General features: G+C 51.0%; 1 protein-coding gene and 1 long non-coding RNA gene across 8 annotated transcripts in view; one reads left to right on the plus strand and one right to left on the minus strand.

Moving 5' to 3' along the window:
• The first annotated feature begins 432 nt into the window (after positions 1-432).
• The window catches only part of MEIS1 (Meis homeobox 1), a 102,957-nt gene continuing 81,827 nt past the window's right edge, over positions 433-21,562 (plus strand). For 2 of the 7 annotated variants that reach the window (XM_068940726.1, XM_068940724.1), the window contains exons 1-6: positions 433-505; positions 3,094-3,320; positions 4,646-4,787; positions 5,262-5,312; positions 6,148-6,198; positions 7,587-7,733. In XM_068940726.1, the coding sequence (XP_068796827.1) occupies positions 500-505; positions 3,094-3,320; positions 4,646-4,787; positions 5,262-5,312; positions 6,148-6,198; positions 7,587-7,733 (624 nt within the window). In that variant the 5' untranslated portion in view covers positions 433-499. Of the gene's footprint in view, positions 506-1,033; positions 1,781-1,849; positions 2,037-3,093; positions 3,321-4,645; positions 4,788-5,261; positions 5,313-6,147; positions 6,199-7,586; positions 7,734-21,562 lie in introns of those variants that run through there. The other 5 variants (XM_068940725.1, XM_068940723.1, XM_068940729.1 and 2 more) reach the window with 4 other exon arrangements.
• LOC138066903 (uncharacterized) lies at positions 5,949-8,698 on the minus strand. The gene is made up of 3 exons (XR_011140593.1): positions 8,604-8,698; positions 7,230-7,357; positions 5,949-6,732 (listed from the first exon to the last, which is right to left on the minus strand). It is a non-coding gene; the product is annotated as an uncharacterized lncRNA (long non-coding RNA).

Here is a 21,562-nt window from a genome sequence, read left to right on the forward strand (position 1 = left end):
CGCAGGCACCGCGGCCGGCGGGGGAGGGTGTGGGGGCAGAAGGGGCCCCCTGCGCGCGCGAGCGCGCGGAGCCGCGGGCCGGGGTAATGCCGGGCCCGGGGGGGGCGGTGGTGTTGGTGGGGGGCTGCGCGGGGCTGCGCGCGGCGGCGCGGAGCGGCGCGCCCCGCGGCCGCTGATTTGCGCGCTGCCGGCGCGCTCGGCCAATGGGGGCGCGGCGCGGCGCGGCGCGGCGCTGATTGGGCGGCGGCGGCGCGGGCCGGGCGGCTGCGGCGGCGGCGGCGGCGGCGGCGGCGGCGGGGGCCGGGGCCGGGTGAGCTCACTCGGCGGCGGCGCGCGGGGGGGAGCCGCGGCGGCGCGCGGGGCGGGGGCGCGCGCGCGCGCCCCCGCGCGCGGCCGGGAAGAGGGGGGGCGGGGCGGGGCGGCGGCGCTGGCGGGGGGGGGGAGGGCAGAAAAGCGGCGGCGCGGCGCGGCGCCCGCAGACCCCCGGCCCGCCAGCCCCATGTCGGTGCGTGCCGCGGGCCGGGCCGCGGGCGCGCAGCGGGGCGGGGGCGTCGCCAGACAAAGGGGCCTTGAGCGGGGCGGGCGGTGGGGTGAGGTTGGAGTTGGAGGGGGGGGAAGAGCCGCGGGGGGGCGGGGGCGGCGAGGGGGGGGGCGGCGCGGCCCCGCCCCCGCCATCCCCGCCGCGGGCGGGGGCGCGGCGCTGCGCGGGCGCGGGGCGGGCGGCGCGCCCCCCCCCCCCGCTCTCCCCCCCCCCCGCGGCGGGCGCGGAGTTGCTGCCGCCCAGCGCATTGTGTAAGACGCGACCTGTTATGGCCACCACTACTTCCGGGTTCCCGCAGTCTGGTCCCAGCCCGCCGCCGCTCGCCGCTGCTCCGCGGCCGCGGCGCCCGCCGACGCCCGGCAGCGCCCGGCCCCCGGCCGCGGCCCCCGCCCGCTGCGCTGCGCGGCGCCGCGCGGCCCGGCCCGGCCCGGCTCGGCTCGGCGCTGCGCTGCGCTCCGCCCGCGCGCCGGCCCGCCTCCGCCTCCGCCAGCCTCGCCCGCCCGCCCGCCCGGCGGCCGCGCAGGGGCAGAGCGAGCCGGCGCCGGCCAGGAATTAGCAGCGAGCCGAGGAGGAGCGGAAAAAAAAAAAATCCGCGTAATAACCGTAATAAAAGGAGCCAGCGCTTTTAGGAGCCTTTTTAATTTTTTCCCCTTCCTTCCCCGCGATTTTTTTTTTAATTTTTAATTTTTAATTTTTTTTTTTTGGTGAGCGCGCTCGAAAATTAACATTTGAGGTGTCCTGCGCGGTGGGAGCGCACGCAGCGGATCATCATCAGTCATTCACCACCTTGACAACCTCGCCTGTGATTGACAGCCGGAGTGGCAAAAAGCCATGAGACTTGGTAGTTGGGTTTGAGGGGCACTTTAAAAAAAACTGATTTGGGGAAAGGATATTTGCTTTCGCCCCGCTGCTGTCTTGGAAACGAGAGGGGGAGAGTAAGAGAGAGAGACAGGGAGAGAGGAAAGAAAGAAAAAAGAAGGAAGGAAGGAGGCAGAGTTGATTTTTTTTTTAATTATTATTTTTTCTCCTTTTTTAATGCTGAGTTACCGTATCGCTTCTCTGAGATCCAGCAAGCTGAAGATTTTACTCGATTGCTTTCATTGCTGGCGACGCTAAGGGATTTTTGCATTTTTGGGGTGAGGGGGGGGACTTCGCGTTTCTTTCTTTTCACACTGGCCTTAAAGAGGATATATTAGAAGTTGAAGTAGGAAGGGAGCAAGCAGGCCGATGGCGCAAAGGGTACGTATTAAAAAAATGGAATTCAAATGTGAAATAATATTGAAACGTGGCTGACAGAGACGCTGCGAAAAAGTTTTTTTTTTTCCTCCTCTTTGGAGCAGGGGCACAAAGCGGTGTCCTGGACTGGGAGCATTTATCAGTTGTACTTGTAGGCTTAAAACCTGTATATATTGACGTTTTCTTGATTCTGTCAATCCTTATCATGGACATCTCACGGAAAAGGCAAGCTTTCTATAAATTAATGACATGCAGGCATGTAAGTGGATATGTACAAGCCTATGTATTTGTCGGTTTTGTAGCTGTAGTCCTACCAATGTCTTTTTTAAAGTCACCAGTGCTTGAAATATTTTAATGTGTGCATGTCTCTGAGCGTTTTGCTGTGCTAGTGATGATAGACCGCTTCACTTTGGGAAGATAACTTACAGTTGGGAGTAAGCAGAACTTTTTTTTTCTTTTTTCCCCTCTCTTTTTTTTTTCTTTCTTCCCCCCCCCCCCTTTTATTTTTGCGGTCACAAAGGTGCAGTGCAACGGGCAAAAAAGCTCTCGAAAAAGAAACTCGCTTACTTTTAATATAAATTGGCGATAAGCAGCGTGCGCTGCCATGTGCATTGTTGTGCGTGACTATTTTGGATGCGGTCTACCTCTTCCCCCCCCCACCCCCCTTGGGCTGCCCGCGGAATTGAAGCTTTGTGGAAGCGCGCCGGAGGGGCAGCGAGCGCGCAGCGAGCGCGGGGGGCCGGAGAGGGGCCGGCAGCAGGGCGAAGCCCCCCGAATCCGTTGGCTCGCCTCCTCTGCCCGCCGCCCCTGCCAGGGGCTGTTTGCGGGAGAAAGTTACTCCGCTGACAACTCGCCTTTACTCCTTCGGTGCGAGCGGGCGGCAGCGCTGTTTTTAAAACCCTTTCTCCACACCTTCGCTTTTCAGAGACGGAAAGTGGCAGCTCTGCCCCCCCCCCCCCACCTCTTTTTCCCGGTGCCCGGGGCACTGCGTTGCCTTTAACTTCTTGATCGCGAACAAAGAGGAGTTGGGAGAAGCGGGGTGCCGCGGTGCGCGCAGCCTGCGCGCAAGCCAGCCGGCCGGCCGGCGGCAGAGCCGCCGCGCCGACACCGCGCTTTTTTTCCGCCGGCTGCCGCGGCCGGCAGCTCGGGGCGCCCCCCCTCTCTTCTTCCTCCCCCCCCCCACCCCGGGCCGTGCGCGGTGGGGGGCGCGGGGCGGCCGTGCGCGGCCCGGCGCGGAGGTGGTGGTGATGGGGGGGGGGCGGCGCTGCGCGGCGCGGCCGCCCCCGCGCTGACGGCTGTGCGCTCTGTGCCCGCAGTACGACGAGCTGCCCCACTACGGCGGCATGGAGGGGGTGGGCATCCCCAGCACCATGTACGGGGACCCCCACGCCGCCCGCCCCATGCAGCCCGTGCACCACCTCAACCACGGCCCGCCGCTCCACTCGCACCAGTACCCGCACGCCGCCCACGCCAACGCCATGCCCCCCGCCATGGGCGCCTCCGTCAACGACGCCCTCAAGAGAGATAAAGATGCCATTTACGGGTAGGTCCGCGCCCGCGCAGCCTGCGCCGCCCCCCGCCGGGCAGCCCCCCGCGCTCCCCTCCGAGGGGGACCCTCAAGAGTTGCTCCCACCCCCCCCTTAAATATATATATACACATATATATATGTGTGTGTGCAAGAGCTATTCCTCTGCCCCCCCCTCTTTTAAACATAATAGACATATAGGTCTGTGCAGCTATACTGACCACCCCTCGCCTGCCTTTCTAGGCCACTGCGAGGGGAGCCGGTGGGTCGCGCTGCGCCGCAGAGGCTTTCCAAATTTCTCTGCTCGCGCCGCCTTGCCGGGAACTTTTAGGAGTCTCTTTTTTATTAAAAAAAAAATATATATATATATGTAAAAAAAAAATCGCTGCCCAAACGGGCTGTCTTTGCCGCGGCGAGCAGAGGGGGGGGGGGAAATCACAGCGCCCGTTCGCTCGCTTAGGAGAAATGCCCAGGATTGGTTAAAACTCGGCCGTGCACTGTGCCTTGGGGGGGGGGGTATGAACCCTGGAAAAAAATAAGCTCCTTATTGCAAATATATCAGTTTATCTATCTATCTATCTATATATGGGGGGGCCGTAGGTGTTTTTATTTACTTAAATTATTAAGCGACCGAGGGAGCCAGATACACCCGCAGCCTTTCCCCTAGCGAGTCTTTCCGAGCTGGGAGAAAGCGAAGCACCTGGCTGCCCGGCGGAGCGGCGCGCAGGCGGCGCGGAGGGCCGCGCCGAGGGCCGGCCGGGCTGCGCCGAGGGCCGCGGCCGGGCGCCTCCGGCAGTCGGGCTCGGCTGTGGCTCTCGCTGGGCCGTTTTGGTTTGTGCTGGGTGGTTTGAGTTGGTTTCTTTCTTTCTTTCTTTCTTTTTTTGGTTTGGGGATTTTTCTTTTTGGATGCAGGCGGTTTGTTTGGGGGTCTTGCCGGTGGTGTTTCCCCCTCCCCCCGCGCTCCCAGAAAGTCCTCCAGCCGAAAATGGGAATTTTAAAGCACGGAAGTCAAAAGCGTCTGTCCGTAGATTTTTAAAATTAAAAAAGAAAAGGACAAGGAAAGTTAATTCAAAATGGCTGCTGGACCCGCTTTGGTTTTATTCTTAGGCTGGCCTAAGGTTATTGCCGTATCTGTGGCCAGCTCGGCCGAAACGCGGAGGGGGCTGCGCGCGGCGCGGCGCGGGGCCGGGGGCGCCGGGGGGGCGGCTGCGGCGGCGCCCTCGGCCGCTCCCCCTGCCCGGCACCCTGCCCCGGCGCTGCCTGCTGCTGCGTGGGGTTTCGGCTTCGTTTTTCTTTCTTGTGTGTGCGTGTGTGTGTGTGTGACTATTGTATTTTCTTTCAGACACCCCCTGTTCCCTCTTTTAGCACTGATTTTTGAGAAATGTGAATTAGCTACATGCACGCCCAGGGAGCCCGGGGTAGCGGGAGGCGATGTTTGCTCCTCGGAGTCTTTCAATGAAGACATAGCAGTGTTCGCCAAACAGGTCAGCAAAACCGGGTTGAAAAACAAGAAAAAAAAAAAAAACCGTAACGAGAAAAACAAGTCTCCGTTGAGATAAAGATGCACGTTTTCTCCTCCCCCCTCTTTTACTGCAAGAGGCCAAAAAAAAAGAAAACAGAAAAATCTCGGCATTTATCGCTCCCCTAAATAAGTTAATTAATTTGAGCGCTCTCTTCCCATTTGGGGAGTTTGGCGGCGCGGCTGCCGCGAGCCGAGCCGAGCCGGGGCGGGCGGGCGGGCTGCGACTCCGGAGCTCCGGCGGTATTTTCGGGGTATTTGATTCACTTGCTAAAGTGTTTAGATGATGTACTAAATCTAGCAGTCAGAGCTTTGCACGAAAGGTTACATAATGGACCCGACAGTGTAATGAAGCAAGAAATAATAACGTCTGCTTTTTCTGCTTCCATATTTCAAATCTTTTTTTTTTTCCCCCTTTCCTCCCCTTTCTTATATTTAGATCCGAGCAGAGAAACCCCTATTTTCCTCTAATCCTGAACTGGATAACTTGGTAAGAGTTAACAACACTTCTTCCTCTCCCCACCCCCACCCCGCCACCCTCCCTTCCCTTCCCATTTTTTTTTTTTTAACTTCTATATCTTTCTGGAGAAGTGGTTGCAAACTTTGACAAGCGTTTGGGGGGCTAAATTGAAAATATCTCACGGTTTTTTTTTATTGTTATTGTTTTTAATTACAAGAAAATACAGCGTGGTAATTCCGTGCAAGTAAGATCCCGTAACGCTATACGTAAAGCAAGCTCCGTCCAAATGGCAGCTTGCGGGCTCCATGGCGAGCTCGCCTGCCCCAGAAGAGCGGGGATTTATCTGCGAAAATATCGGTGCAGGCGAGGTCTGCAGAGAGCCCCTCCATGCGCCTTTTGGGCAGCTTGCTGGGAAATGCAGAGGCTTGCTCTTGGATGGAGATGCAGCGTTTCACTAACTCACCCAAAAAGCGATCTTTTCTTTTTTTTTCCCCCTTAAGGATAAACAAATGTTTTGCCTCTGCTGTAGGACTATTTCTCCCGCTTTTGCAAAGCGAGGAGCCCGCGATGTTGCTTTAGAGTCCTTTTTTTCTTTTTTTTTTTAAAGAAATGTTTATGATCCGTATAATTTAGTTACTTCATTGCAATAGGGATTTTTTTTTTTTTGGTTAACTCTAGCTCGCTTCTTGTTAAACAGTGCACAAAGCCACCGCTATTAAGTTTTAGTGTTATTGCCATAAATCAAAACAACTTTTTATTTACTACTAAAGAAAAGTCAAGCTACAAAGTACGGCAGGGGCGGCTGTGGGAAATATCCAGAAACGCAGGAATGAGATAAATGCTCGTGTTGTTTGTGTCTTTGCAGATGATTCAAGCCATACAAGTATTAAGGTTTCATCTGTTGGAATTAGAGAAGGTAATTTTTGTCTCTCTCCCTTTCTTCCTCCTCCATTTCAGTACTGCTGAAGTTCAGGCTTCTGGTAAATTTGCATAAATGTCTTTCTTTCTGGTAATTAGTGTCAAGACCAATCTTGGCGTCCATTTCTCTTCGCAGTTTAATTACAATTTCAGCCTCTAAAAGCGGGCTCTCCAACGCCCGGGCCTTGTGTTCATTGTAAGACTTTGCTGCCTTTGGATAAATAGTTGCAGTTCTGGGTGCCGCAGAGGAGACTCCAAACCGTGTGGGTTTGTTGTTTCAGCCAAGCCCCCGAAATTGTGATTTTTTTGGTGATGGTGGGGAAGCTACTTTTGTTTAGTTGCTGATAGTTGGGAGAGGGATTTTCTCTCTCTCTCTCTTTCTTTTCTTTCTTTCTTTCTTTCTTTTTTTTTTTTTTTTTTTAAGAGCCATCTGCAGGTCAGACTCAGGGCACGGATTGTCCTGTAACATTTTGCAGAGACAAAGCAGAGTTGATAGTTGTGTCAGTGTCTTGTTCCTGGGAATATTGTACACCTCCGAGCAGAAGAAAGAGATTGTGGGCTAAATGCAGTTTTGCTCGCTGTTTTAGAAATCTTAGCAATTAGAATGCTAATTTATAATAATGCAGTGTCATCCGAGCTAACATTAAATTGAGAGTGCACTCTGGTTTCCTGAGGATTTTTTACATGTCATTGATAGCTGGCCTACAAGAGAATTCCCTTTCTCCTAAAAATAAACATTTTGAGAGGTTTTTAAATAGTTGAAAAGTTTCTTTGGAGCCTCAGCCACTTTATCTAACCATAACTGGCAGGTTGTTCTCGCCCTACATGAAATGTGTTAAAATCTGCCCATTAATAGAGGCAGCTCAGGTACAAGTCTATCACAGTGACTGGGGATTTCAGGGCACGGATGCCTATAATGTATTTCAGTGCAGTGCATCAGGATTTTTTTTCTTAAATCCGTTTTTCTGTCCTCATACCCCTTTGGAAAGGGTTTATGATGAAATAACTGGATGAAATTAAATAGTTTACCTTAAATGTCACCCATGCAGGTCACCTCTCTAATGGCCACAGCTCCGGGAGCAGATGAATTTAACACGGGTGTTGAATATGTTGTAGCCTGTGAATCATCTTGTCACTGTCAATTTTCTGGGATATCTCTATTTTGCGAGAAAAGAAAGTTATTCCTAATTCTGGATGCGTCTAGAGGTCTCGAGGGGATAATTGCAGTGTGTTTCCCCTATTTAGAACTTTTGATGTCACCAGGGTGAAGGGGGGAGACTGGTTGCACTTGTCAATTTTACTTATGTATTCCTGATTATATTTTCTTCCTTTCTTTCCTCCCCCCTTCCTCCCCCCCCCTTTTTTTTAACCTCTGTCATAATGTAGGTACACGAATTATGTGACAATTTCTGCCACCGGTATATTAGCTGTTTGAAAGGAAAAATGCCTATCGATTTGGTCATAGACGATAGAGAGGGCGGATCAAAATCGGACAGTGAAGACATAACAAGATCAGCAAATCTAACAGATCAGGTATGATCTCGCCAATGCTGCACACGCTGAAATTTGTATGCAGATCGCTCGCCGGGTCACTACGCCTCCTTTTATTATTTGCATATGATTAAGTCCCTTTTAGATAAATTTCCATCGAAATGAAAATTTTTGAATAATGTGGCTATTATTGCTTCATTAAGGCTTGCTCCCGGATTCGACCTGGCGAGATGAGCTTGTAAAAGCATCGCCTGCAAACTCGACCTGTTTCTTGTCGCTTTTAATTTTTGTCTTTATTTTATTTACCCTTTACAATAATAGAAGTGTTATCCGTGAATCGCTGGCTTCTGGTGGCTTAGAAAAAGGGATGGCTGGAGCCATTTACAAAAATAATAATAAAATCCGAGATAGGTGGTCCAGGGAAGACAGAGAGGGTTTGAAATCTAGCAAATACTGGCTATTTTCTCCTCGTCTCTACGGTTCATTAGTCCGTCTTGTCAGTTTTCCTTGGCCGAGCGCTTTTAGACTCCAGTGAACATTGCTTTGTGCACGCCTGCCTGCTGCAAACGCGCCCATTTTATTTTACTTAATAGGAGGGGAAAAAAAGGGAAGAATAAAGCGAGACCCAGGTTTTAAATGATTTTTCTAGACCTTGCAAGTTTGCCAGGCCGGCGGCGGCGGGGCGGCCCTGCGCGCCCTTGCGCGGCGCGCGGTGGGGGAGCGCCGGGGGCAGCGCGGCTGGGCGCGGAGCGGCCGGGGCGGCTGGGCGCGCCGTCGGCGCGGTCGCAGCTCGGCGCGCGTCGCGATTTATGTCCTCGGCTGCGGCGCAGCCCCCCGCGCAAAGAGCCGCGGCCGAAGCGCGGTTGTTCCGCCTGCCCCGGCTGCGTCGCCAGCGCGGACCGCGGAGGTTACCTTTTGTCCAAGCAGGCGCGAGTCTCCGCGGCTCGGCCGCCGGCAAGCGCGGAGGCGCCGCGGAGCGCCAGCTCCAGCCGTGTGGGGCCCGGGGGACCCCCCCGGGGCTGCGCGCCCAGGGAGGCGGGGTGGCCCGGCCCCAGATGCGCGGGCAGGGGCGGGGGAGCCGCGCTCGCCGGCGCGCTCCTTGCGCGGGTCGCGCTCCAGCGCGCAGCGCGGCGAGCTGCTGCCGCCGACCGAAAATTGTCATCCAACAAGTCTAACTAGAAAATGGGTTTCTAAAAGCTCCGGAGTGCCGGGTACATAAAGCTATTTGAGCAAATTACAAGAATCGCTTAGGGGCACGAATGAAATCAACACTTTAATTGCCTCCAAAATGAAGATTTATACCCCATTTTCCCCACGAATCATTATTTTATTAAAGCGAAAGCTAAAGAAATGAAGCTCCGCTTTTGGGGTTGTCGGGGCCGGGGGGGGGGGTGACCCCGGCAGGAGGGAGCGCGGACATTGCGCGCCGCCGTGCGCGGCCCCGGCGCCATCCCGGCGCCTGCTTGCGCCTGTTGCAAAGGTGCAAAAATGCGCCCCCCCTGCCCCCCCCCCGCCCCGCCGCGCAGGCTGCGCTCCGGGGATAAAACCCGCTGCCCTCCGCCGGGGGCGCGGCGAGGCGGTGTTTTCGCGGGTTTTGCGCGGTGCCGGGAGGCGGTTTGGCCCCGGCTCGGGCGGCGGTATTTGCGCCCTAATGGTTAAATAATAAGGTGCTGAGTGGCTGTCAGCGGCGCGGCTAACGAGGGCGTCCCTCCGCGGTGCGCTGCGCTGCGCTGCGCTGGCTGCTCGGCGGCGGCGGCGGCTTGCTGCGCGCCCGCGGCCGCCAACCTCCCGGGCTGCGCGCGTTCGTGCTTTTGAGAGTAATAAAAGAGTAAGTATGTAAAAGCTTTTATTATGGATTTAATTGCATTTTCTTAAATTGTGGTAGTAAAGGTTACAGTTAACAGGGTTTTTTAATTTATTGGTTTCCCCTTATTTATTCTTTCCTTATAGGCCCCTCAATGCCAGTGCCTTTAAGTCCCACGGTTAATGGAAAGCAATGACATTAATGCTAGATTTTGCAAAGTAAAGCCCCATAACACTAACCATTGTTCAGTGATTTAACTCGCTCCGTGGCAATAGGTCACTAAAATAGCATCCTTCTCCCCCAGGCGTGACCCCGTCGCCTGCTGGCGGGGAACCTGCCGCGGAGCTGTTTGCTGCTGTGACTCCAAAAGTAAAAGGCAGCAGTTTGGGTTTTGCATGGAATAATCTAACTTGAGGGCAGCAAGTCCCGGGACTTTAAAACCGTAGTTGAATTATTGGCCCGATCAGCAGAGTTCCAAAATAAACCTTTTTTAATCATTAGCTTTTCAAACATTTGCATGTTTAATTTTTTTTTAAATGTTTGTCATGGTGAAAAAGTCTGAAACACAGCTGTTGTGTGATGATGATGGGGAAAACTCTGTCTCAGTTTAAAAAAGAAAAAAAGAGAGAGACCAAAGGCTGTCTGTAGTCCCCTTGTAGAAATTCAGTTTCTTAGGTAGTCTGGATGCGTTAAGCTATCACCATGGGGCTGTTTGCGTTGAAGTTACTTCACCTTGACTCCCAGGTACTATAGACTGAACTGTAAAAGATTATGACACTTACCCTACAATAATGTGTATACAGACAGCCTTTAAAAAGCCTTTTAAAGAAAGCGCAATATAAAATAGCCAACACACGTTCAAATAAAGTGCGTTGGTAGCATACGATAGCCTTTTATTGAGGCAACGGTGTTTTCTGATGTAAAATAAACTTTTCGAACAAATACACAGTAGTAATACTTGACAAAATTATAATTTAATCATGTGCGAGCCTATTATGTGTGCAGAAACTTTTAAAGGAAAACCGGCAAACGGCCAAATTCCTATAGGGACTAGGAGGGAAATGATCAAAAAATGAACATGAAATAAGACTTCCTGTAAGAAGGTCCATAATTCAACATTATTTGACTCCACTGTCAGGGAAATTGTTGAAGGATAGTAAACTGATACTAGAGGCTCAGTCATTTTTGTTACAGCCTTAAATGTTTTCGACTGTGGCATTTTAGATGGCCCTTCTTGGATTATAGTATATCATATATATATACATGTATATAATAAAGCAACGCTTGTATTTATGTTGCAATAGATTCTTAATGCGTACAGCTACAGAGTTTCTCTAAACAAAAAGCCGATAGACAGCAGCTTTTTTTTACAAACGGGAAAATGTCTCAAAATGCAGCATTCTTTCTAAAGAGAGAATAATAAACCAGAATCCAATATGTAGCATATCTGAAGGTTGATAGGTTGCTTAGGACATTGGCAAGTTAGGACTGGAATAGCTTTCCCAAATATTTCAAATATATTAATTGTACCTTGCAAACAATGCAAAGACAATGCCACAGGGAAAAAATGACGGAGGGACGCTATTTTACTTAGGGTCTTCTTCACAGGTATTTTCAAACCACGTCTCGTTTTAAGAAAAAAGCAAGCTAAGAATATTACTGCCTTACGGATGTATGTATATGCATACGTGCTCTGGTATTGGAGGAACAGGCATCAAAATAGTAGATGGGTCGCACAGAGTGCATGGTGGAGCTCTGTATCTGTATGATAAAGGAGTTATGACAAAGTAGCACTCTGACGAGAGCCAATCCAGTAACTTTTTGAGAACTCAAAATTAAAATTTCTTGCTCTGACTTTATGCTACCTTGAGCCAGGGTTTCCTTTCTCTCTCTCTCTTTTTTTTTTTTTTTTTTTATTTTGCTACTGGGTAATAGTTCTGCTGCAATATTTAGGTGCTGTTACCATGTCTGACTTTAGCAGCCTGTTTAATGTAAAGATAGAACGCGTGGATATATTCAGGATTAGTTAACCCTCAGAAGCACTGTGACTGAAATCATACTCGTAAAATAAGGCTTTCTTTGATACCCGTTTCTTTAATCAACCAAATAGACCGTTAAATAGATAAGAGAGCAAATATATTTTCTTTAAACTCTGATTTCTTTTGAATTCAAGGTGAATTCAAGAATCTTTGCAGCGCTCTCTCTCTCTTTTTTTTTTTTTTCCCCAAATCTTGCAGGAACCCAAATTTGTCTGTCCTCACTTCCGCGTGTAATATTTGCTGCGTTCCTTCGGTGGCGTGAGCAGGCCTAACTACGTGTAAAGTTTTTCAAAATCACCACCTTTGTTGTAAAGCATAATTGAAGTTCTTTAATTTTGGCATTGTTTTCACAACCAATAATCTTGTTTGAAAGTTTAAGCCCCAAGTAACCTTGGAAGCCGCTGTAAGCGCTTGCGAGCATGTCCCGATGCAGTCTTGCAAACGGGAGCTCGCGGGATCTTTGCGTTAGGTAGCTCGGCTCTAAAGCGCAGATTGGTATTTCAGGGTGCAGCTCAGAGGTATTCAAGCCGGGTATGAAAAAAGCAGTTTTACCTGATGTTTAGTCTTTACGGCGTAGGGCTTGGTTCTTCCCTCAGCGCTCCTACGCGGGTACCAGGAAAGTTAATGGGATCTCCGCACCGAAGGGCTGCTCGAGCCTTGAGTGTGCGGTGTTAGCACTTGGCTTTCACCAAAAAAAAAAAAAATTACATCGCGCTCAATCAACATGAATAATTATAGGACATGTTAATAAATACTGCTCTAAAAAGCAACTTAAAACTTAATCAAAGTCCGACACAACTTCTTTAAATTAGGGAATCTTTCTCGTTTCATGTTTCGCGTTTCGGTGGTGAGGACTTTTTTGGTCACGTGAACGTACAGTTAGAAGTTATCCTTTATAATCTGAACAAATTAAAAGCAGTAAAGCCCAGGATTGTTTCGAACTAATCTTTAGCGGTTTTGAACATTAGTGGAAGTGCTGGCTGGTAGGAGCTATCTGTGAGAAGGACAGAGGGCGGCGCGATGCGGTACTCTCTCACGTCCTTGGCGCGTTACCTCTGTCTCTTTCTGCTGGTCGCTCGTAGCTGGCCTGGACTCGCATGGCAAATTTGTAAATGAGTGTTTGTATTTGTTTTTTTCTGCCGTGGTAGCAATATTTGGAGAGGGTAACTCCAGCTTCTAATAGGGCACCTATTTTGTATTTTGTTTGGGTTGGGCGTATTTCTGTCCCTGATTAATGTCCCTGTATCTAACCTACCACTAATATTTTTGTAACGTGACTTAAAGATGACTTGCCGGCTGCTACTCTGACCTTCTCGCGAGCGCTGAACGTGTTTGCCTTTTCTCTCTTATTGCCCTCCAAATGAAGAAAGCCCACGAGATTTAACCTAACATAGGCACGTAGGTGAAAGTGCAATTTCTGCAGTCCGATGCCCTTAGGACGGCTTTTCTTTTTCTCCCTCCCCCCCCCCCCCGGCCCCCATTTGGGAGAGATGGCAGGGAAACGTCAACATAGCTCTCTTCCCCGCCGAGGTGGTTGGGATCTGGGGTCTGCTCGTGCGAGGGGGGGGTTGACGTGTTAGATCCCAATCAGCTCCTCAGGCTGCATTGCTGTTGGTTGCTATTGCTAGTTTATTTATTTATTTGAGCGGAGGGGGAAGCCTGTATCTAAAAGGTTAAAGGCACTGCAGAGATTACGGTCAGAGGCCTACGTGTTTTGTGTGTCGTTCTGAATCTTAAAGACGACGCCGTGGCTGATCGTACGTTTCTGGCAGTTACTGGATTTTTAAACCAGGAGGCTTAAAATTAACCGGTGGGCGTCTCAACAAACGTTCAGTATTTAAGAACTGACAAACCAGCATGCGTTCGATATTTAACAATTGAGAAGACGAATTTAAAGAGTAGGAATTTGTCTTCAACACAAAAAGGGCCTTAAAAAAAAAAAAGGGAGATTTAAAAGTTATTATATGGAGACTGCTGTTTCTGTATTAACTCGCAGGAAGCGGGGAAGTTAGAGGCAGAAGGAAAGCGATTCTCACCTAAATTTTGGCATCCTTACTTTTGACTACGTAAGGACAGGCTGCCAAAAGAAATGGTGGGTTCTCTTTTTGTGAATGTCTTCGAGCCAAGGCCAGGTGCCCCTCTGGAAGGAATTTTTTTACCCAACCGGAGGTTTTATGTTGTTATGTTATATGTCAGCCATGAGTTTTGGGGATCAATAAAGGGATAACTGGGTGAAATGCAGTGGCCCAGAAGATGCAGGAAGTTTGCTGGCTTGATCTAATGGTCCCTTCTGGCCTCAAAACCCGATGAATCTCTGGGCTTGTCCACACAAGGACGCTCAGGAGAGGTAAGACAAATTGACTGGGTGTAAAATTAAAGTGCATTAGTTAAAGTGCATTGCACTATTGTGTGGATGCTCTCATTCAGAAGTAAAGTGGCCTTAGTTCGCTTTAGCCTAATCCCCTTTGGAGTAGGCCACTTTTCTTTTGAATGAGAACATCCACATTCACTTTTAGTTAATTTGCCTCTCCCGAGTGTCCTCACACACTGCTGCTCGGCAGAGGATCCCGCTGCCAGGCCCTAGCTCCCTGCGAGGTTTAGGTAAGCGTTTCCTTATGCATATTCATCTCTGTAGCAGCACTTAAACGCTGGTGTTTGTCATCGGGCTGACTAGTCCCGCAGATAGCAGGCTCGATAAGGCTGCTTGTACGGCACAATGTCCTATCGCCGGTGTTTTTGCTGGTTACAAGCAACATTGCTTCCAGCTCTGTCGTACTACAGTGAAATCTTTGCAGTGCCCAAGGTTTTCAGCTGGAAGCGGCTGAGCTGGCACCTCCTCCCCGGGAAGCCAGGTGCTCGCGCGCGCTCACGGGCTCGCTCCCAGCGGGCAGCTCAGGAGCCGGCGTCGGACCTCGGCTCTTGCCCGTGTCCCGCCGGGTGCGCGGCCTGGCATCAGCGGGTCCCCAGGGCTGTGTTCCTCCTGCAGATACGGCGTTCGGCACCTTGCAGCGTCCATCCGCCTGCCCGTAGCTCGAGCCGGCTGTCTGCTTGGTTTCCCGAGGTGGTGATTTTCTGTCCTTGCGCAGGTAGTGGCTTCCAAGCACATCCACTGGTGAAGCGAGTTATTAAAGGCAGCGAGGAAATCTAGATTGGCTCTTGTCAGTTGACGTTTCTAACTCCTGGCTGCCTGTAAAAACCGAGGATTTAAAATTAACTGGCAAGAGAAATAATTTACCTGGAAAAAGAATATTGGTAAGAGAGTTTTGGAAGCTGCTTTCTGTTCTTGTTTGAAGTTCGCTGAAGTTGAGTTTTTGTCAGAAAGTATTTTGGGGTATGTTCTGGGGCTTATAAATGACATCTCTCTACTTTATGCTGGCTACGCTGTACGTGCAAATGCTGTGCGGTATCGTGCTTTTGCCGTTGCCCGTTCCATTCATAATAAAATTTACAAGACTTTTTGCATTAGTAAGCAATTTGCTATTGGATACTTTCCTAGAAATACAGAATTATGTTTCACCAAAGTATTGTCTTTCCTCTTCAGTCGGAAGCGAGGTGAGATATTTTTTCAAGGGCTATACGGGCGTCTATACGATAGTCCCTCTTGCGCAGTCTCTGAACCGGCATTGCTTACTGCTCTGTCTCGAAGGGTGCGGCTGCTTGCTTTTGCAGTAAATTCAAATTCTCTTATTAGCGTCACTGGCTTTGAATTGAGCCGCATAGTTTAGTTTGCAGTTTGGCTTTTTCTGTTTGTTAATGTAAAGCAAATATGCATCCAGAGGTTCTTTGCTGAAATAATCAGGCCAACAATGAGGGGGGTAATTATTCATTTAGTTAAAAGAACTGCCTATTTTAAGTTCAGAAATACTAACTAACAGTAAAGCAACAGCTGATGCCACCACAGTCAGCATACTGTATTCAAACAGCTGTACAAAATGAAAAGCTGTGGTATTAATCCTGCCATTCACAGTTTATTTAAGTTTTTCAAGGTTCTCTCGTATGGGCATGGCATAAATGCCTAATTTTGCTTCCACTAAAGTTGCTGGCCCCTTAATACAGCAAATTATTGTATTTAAAATTTGGAAAGGTGCATTAGTGCAATCTAAGATTTTTGCAGTTGGAATAAGCTCAGGAAATGCAAACTTTACCTTGCAATTTTCATACCATTAATTCTGCGTTTAGGTTTTTCTAAGTTTTTGTTGTCATTAGGGAGGAGGTCAAATCGTTGCTCGTGCTTTTTAATGCCGGCTTTCAGTGGTTTCGGTTGAGGCTGTGTGGTTGTCAGGAGGAGAGGGGAAGGGCGGATTAAAACTTTGGCGGCTGTTGCTGCTTTGTGGGTCACGTTTGCAGGGCAGCAGCGCTAGAGCTGGGAGGAAAGAGTGTCCAGGTGGTGGCCACCTCAGTGGCAGCAGTTTGCAGTGCGAGTTGCGGCCATCCCTGCCCCCGTGGGAAGCCTGGAGCCCCTTCCCGGTTGTCCCTTCCGTGGGCTTGGGGCGCGAGACCTTCAGCGGTCCAGGTAGGGTGTCACGCAGCTCCTGACGTTGAGCAGTGCCAGAGGTGACCGCTTTTGCCCCACGACCACCATTCGCTTCTACTTGGCCGACTCTGGCAAGCTAAGCGTCACACGTAGGCAGCCCCGCACTAGAAACCCCCCGAGGAGGCAGCAGCGGATGCTGCAGGAGGAAGCCATGCTGGGGATTCAGCAGGTGGCACTTTTTGCTTTTAGAGTTGAACTTCCGAGGGCTGCGGACCCCAGCTCTGCCACCCCAGCTCCTTGCAGGTTTTTTCACTGAATGAAGGATCCTTACAGCTCAGAGTTTGAGGAACATATGTTGTGCACAGCTGGAGGCTCCTCTGCTCCTGCGCGGCTGCCTTCTTGGCGATGGTACCGCTGGGTCGCCGTTAAGTCATTGGCTCGGTTTCACCTATGTTCAGGCTTATTGCGGCAGTGCCTGCGTCGAGGCAGCACGTGACACGAAAGGGGACGCCGCTGCAGAGGGAAAACGTTGGGTGACCCTGCAGCCGACGGGGGCCGAAACGGGGTGGGAAGCGCTTTTGGGTGCGGAGGGTGCAGGGATGGGTGCTTGGGGCAGAGCGCCCATGGGTGGTGCGGCTCCTGCGCTTGGCTCTTCCTTCTTCCATCCTTCCCTTGCCGGCAGGCTTTGCTGCTCTGTCACTCCGGAGCCTCCTGCCTCTCCTCCCTGTCACCAAACCAGTTTTGCTGGCATGGTTTCCACCCGCGGCATGCGTGTGGCAGTTCTTACGTGCGTGAGTCTAGCCAGGATTTTGGGCCACGATCTCCAACGTTTGTGAGACCCTTTGGATGAGAACTGCTAGAGCGATGCTGTTGGGGCAGGGCTGGTAAGCACGACCCTCCCTGGCAGCGTGGCGGTGCGCGGATTCTTCCCAGCTCTAGCTCTGCAATTTGGGGGCGAACCGGTGGCTCTTGAGCTCCATTCCTCTCCTGCTCGCTCTGCCTTCAGCAGGTGGGGTTGGGTGGCGGCGTTGTCAATGCCTTAACTTAGATGTCATATGGTGACGGCAAGGTATGGGGTATACATATATAAGCATAATAAATCATATATTAAAGTAATTGAGCTATCCACAGAACGAAATAATTAAAAAATAGTATAAAGAACACCTGGTCTGTTTGTGTCACAGGGAGGCAATACGCTGACGATAAGGCTTGACGGTGAAAGTTGCTCTGCTGCTTTTGGTGGCTTTGTGCTTTGATGTTGGTGCCTTCTGTTATCTTCCATATATTTATTAGTTTTTTTCATTTAAGTGGTTCAAACTGATTTAAAGGAGGGGGAATAAACTGAAACAGCGAATGAAGGAAAGAGCAGCTCCTACGTGCGAGGAGCGGAGTTACGCGATGGGTTTGACGCGTGTATGGAGGGGGTGGCCAGCTTGGGCTTCCTGAGCGTTGTGCTGGAGAAGCCTAGACCCTGGCGGGGAGACGCAGCCAGGCTGCAGGGGCCTCTGACCCTCCTCTTGTTGGGTGGCTGGGGCAGGCAGCCGTGCCTCTGTGCTGTCCCTCAATGATGGGCTAGAGCTGCCGGAGAGCCACAGCCACCACCCTGGGAGGTGCGCCGCCGCCGGCTCTCCCAGCCGGGGCCTCGGGTTTCTTGTGGCTGGCGGCTCTGGGGAGCTCTCGGCGCGCGGCTTGCGGAGTCGGCCGCTTCTGCGTCGCTGCGAATCGCACTTGCTGTGAAACAGTAGAAAACTGAGGGGCCGAAGGGTTTGGCCAGCAGCGCTGGAAAATGTGACTCACGGGCCTTGCCGTCGTGAACCTGCTGGAGATAACGGGCGGCCTGTCCGGGAGCGCGTGACGCGCGGCGGCGCGCCTGGAAGAGCGAGGCGGCGCCCCTGGAGATCAGGCGGCCGCTTTCGCGCCGGGAGCCCTTTTGCGAGCGAGGGCCGGGCGCGCAGGCGCAAGCGCGCGCGCTCAGGCAGTGAGGCGTAGCTGCAGCGAAGCCGGTCGCGCTGCAGCTCGGCTTTGGCGTTGGGTGGCGCCGCGGCCCGGCTACGCTGCCTCTGCATCGCAGCTCTTGGCGGCGGGCGCAAGGACGGTCTGAGAGTTGCCACAGCAGCTCGGAGTTTCCGCTGGCGCGGGAGCTGGAGGGGAGGGATGGCTGTCGCGCAGCGGTGGTCGTATGGCCCCGCTCAGCCTGCTGGGGCTGCCTCCTCTGAAGGTGCGGAGGGCATCTTCGGCGCCCCGCGGGCAACGAGCGCCCAGGGTGGGGAGGCTGGTGTGGCCTCCTGAAACCGAATCTGCCGGGGCAGGTGTGGTTAGGGCCCGAACCCAGCCAGCTGGTGGCCTGCGCCGTCTGAGTCCACCCTGGGCATCCGGCGAATCCACTCCTAAATGACTTTTAACACATAGACGCAATAAAAGGCAGGGAAGGCAGACGCTCATTTTCTGGCTAAGTGGAGAGGCGTTTTTCCTGTTTACACCTTTGGAGGAATCATTACATGAAATATTGAACAGGAAACTCTATTTGTCTCTGAAGGCCTTTTCTCCTGATCTAGAAAGACGCTGAAAACACTTCAATCCAACTGAATCTGCGAGGAGCCGGGGAGGACTAACGTTCTTACAGAGCTTGCACGCCCTGCAGGATATGGTGGTGGTGTTTGGGACTGTCTCTGGGTGTGCTCCTGAACGCTCTTAGACACTCAGCTTAACAAAAGCTGCATGGAGCCGTGATTTTATCCACAGTGACTATGAAGCTCTATTTCCATGTGTCGAAAAAAGCAGCGAGATTAATATTATCTGGTAATGCGACTCTTATCAAAGGGAGGAGACAGGTTCATGCTCTAGGTTTGCCCCAAACAGAAAGTACGGGTCAGTGTTTGTTGTGTGGGAGAGAAAAATCGTGCGTTGCCGTCAGCTGAACTCGGTTAAACTGGCCAGGCAGGCGGTGTTTGTTGTTTAACTGTGATGTATCGTGAGGAATGGAGTGAAGTCCGTCAAACGGAAGGCGCGTTGTAGTCAACACCGTTGTTGCGTGGATTTTGTAGCGTCCGTTACGGCAACCATGAATGGAAGGAATAAAACCTAAGGTCCAAGCCTTCTGCTGCTCGGCAGAAGTTCACCTTCCTTATCGCCAGAGGTCTTTTTAGGTGGCTCCTGAGTTGAATGTTTAGTCCTCCCTCAAAGAGAAAGCCTAGCTGCCCACGCATATCCGCATAGCTCTGTGCAGAGGGACTTGAGACCTCCGAGCACAACGCGTTTGACTGGAGGCCACACAGAGGGAGACAGGACTGTGCCTGCGGTAGGCCACAGTTGTGAACACACACATGTACACACACACGCACACCACTTCTCAGAAGTCTTGCTCCTGAAAGGCTGGTGAGGCTTTAATGCCTCATCGAAGAGAAGAGCTGCTTCTCAGCAGAGCCTTCTCCTCCAACTTTTGAGCAATCGCGTCCAAAGAAGCTGCGTGAGTGCTTAGAGTAGCCATGCCATCTCCTCCTCTCCCTGACTAGGTGGTGCCAGGCTGATAAGCATAGTAACTTAGAAGAACAGGAAAGATGAAATTAGCTAACCTAAAATTGTCTGCCAGCTTAATCATTTTTCCTCTTCCTTCTTGTCTTTACGTTCCACCCGTTCTTTGATCTCATTCCCCTTTATTTTTGTGGTTTATGCTTCCTGCTTCTAATTTTTCTTTTTCCGTTGGAAAGCACCGTCTCCATGTCCTGTTGTGCTCGTATTTTTTTTTGCGTTCAGCCTGTTTGGGGCTATGGGGATTTTGGCTCCCTTTTCCCCGTCGTATCGTCTTCTGCTCTGTACGCTGAGGGCACGGGGTGGCACGGTGTCACCCATACCTGTGCGGGTCGGTGGCTGGGGGCATGCTGCACAAGGACCTTAACTCCTCCTCTGGGCCTTCATAGGCCCAGCAATGAGTTGGCATAGCTGGGCTGTTTGACAGAGCTGATGTTGCCAGTCCTGAAGCATTGTCTGGTGGACGCTAGTTTGAAGCTCTTTGCGCTGTGCTATGTTAGGCATGTCTCCAGCCCCTTCGGGGGAAATCCTGGCCCTGCGAAAACCAGTGGCAAAAGTCCCATTCACTTCCAGTGTTTCATCCTGCACGATATTAGCTCAGCTTTCTCTTTTTCTCTCTCAGAAACTATCCTGTGTTGTATGTAGCCCTCGTAAAGACCACTTGCTAGTTATTTTTTCCTGTGATTCTGTGAAGTACAGGAGTCGGTGAATAGTCTTATCCTCATATGGTGTAAGGAGAAACTAAAGATAGACAGCTTGTGACGTTTTTAGGGGTAGGAAGGGAATCCAGGTCAGAGGCAATACTTCTGTGCAGAGTGTCTTCTGCTTTTTAGTTCAGCAGGCCTTGCCGCTTCTGACGCCGTAAAGGTTTCCATCTGTGCAACAGTCACACTCGCCGTGCTGCTTACTTGCAGGCATAGTTATCATGTGTCTGTCATTTGAACGACCTTATTTATGTAAACCTGAAGCACCTCTTTTCCATAGGAACCTGATGCTTGTGCATTTTTTGTTGTTTTGTTAAAATGAATTAGCCTCTGAATCAAAGTTGCACGGAGCAGATTACAGAAGAATTATTGGCACTGAAAAGTATGGCTCTTACAGCATTTTAAGGTCCCTGCATGCGTCATCATTTTGACCCCCTTGTTTCTGGTTGTATGGCCTGTTATGTCTCCCCCTCAGTGCTGGCCTGCTGAGAAGGAGGGTTGTTGGCTGGCAGCCTGGTTAGCCCTGGGAGAAGGTGTTCAGGTGGACAGCCATGGAGTGGTCTGGGCTCCTCTCTCAAAATCAAAGCATCGTGACCGTGGACTTCATGGCCCCAAAGCCAGCACTTGGCAGAGCACAGAATAAACAATGTGTGCGTGTGTAAAATACAGAATATATGGCATTTGATTTTTTAACATCAACAAAGCGTATGCGGGCCCTGCTCATCAGCTTGTATTTTTCAAGGCTTTTTTGCCAGTGAAAAGGTAGACTTCGAAAGCTTTCTATTTTGTTGGGTGGGGAACAGAGTGTCTGAGGATTATTACTAACCGTGCCCTCCAAAAGTGAAGTGGGATACTGCTTGTGGATTGCAAAGACTAGGTCTCTTTATCCTGTAGCTCTGGCTTTCTCATCGGTACTGTGGATTATACATTTAAGATATTGGGCAGGTGTATTGAATGTTTGGTCCAAGTGAGGTCAGGGCGCAGAAGTATAATCAGCAACCAGAGCGATAAATATGGAAAAAAGCAAATCCTTGCTAAATAGTGGGTTCAGTTTCTAGGAAGCAGATACAAAGACTATTTAGCAGCCCCTTTTCCTCTACAAATTCTTGCCTGTGGCATGCACAAGGGCGTGCATGTTGGGCCACCAACCTCAAGAGGATTGTGGGATGGCTTTTATAAGGGAGGAGTTAAGAAAAATCTGACGAACATTTCAGACGTAACGTATTACTTCTTTTCTAATGAATAAGTATTTAATTTAAGCAAAGAAAATAAGATAAAACTTCAGAAGGAAAACAATAAGACCAAATTATGTTGACAAATTG

The sequence above is a fragment of the Struthio camelus genome, chromosome 3 (assembly GCF_040807025.1).
Source record: "Struthio camelus isolate bStrCam1 chromosome 3, bStrCam1.hap1, whole genome shotgun sequence".
Taxonomy (NCBI): domain Eukaryota; kingdom Metazoa; phylum Chordata; class Aves; order Struthioniformes; family Struthionidae; genus Struthio; species Struthio camelus.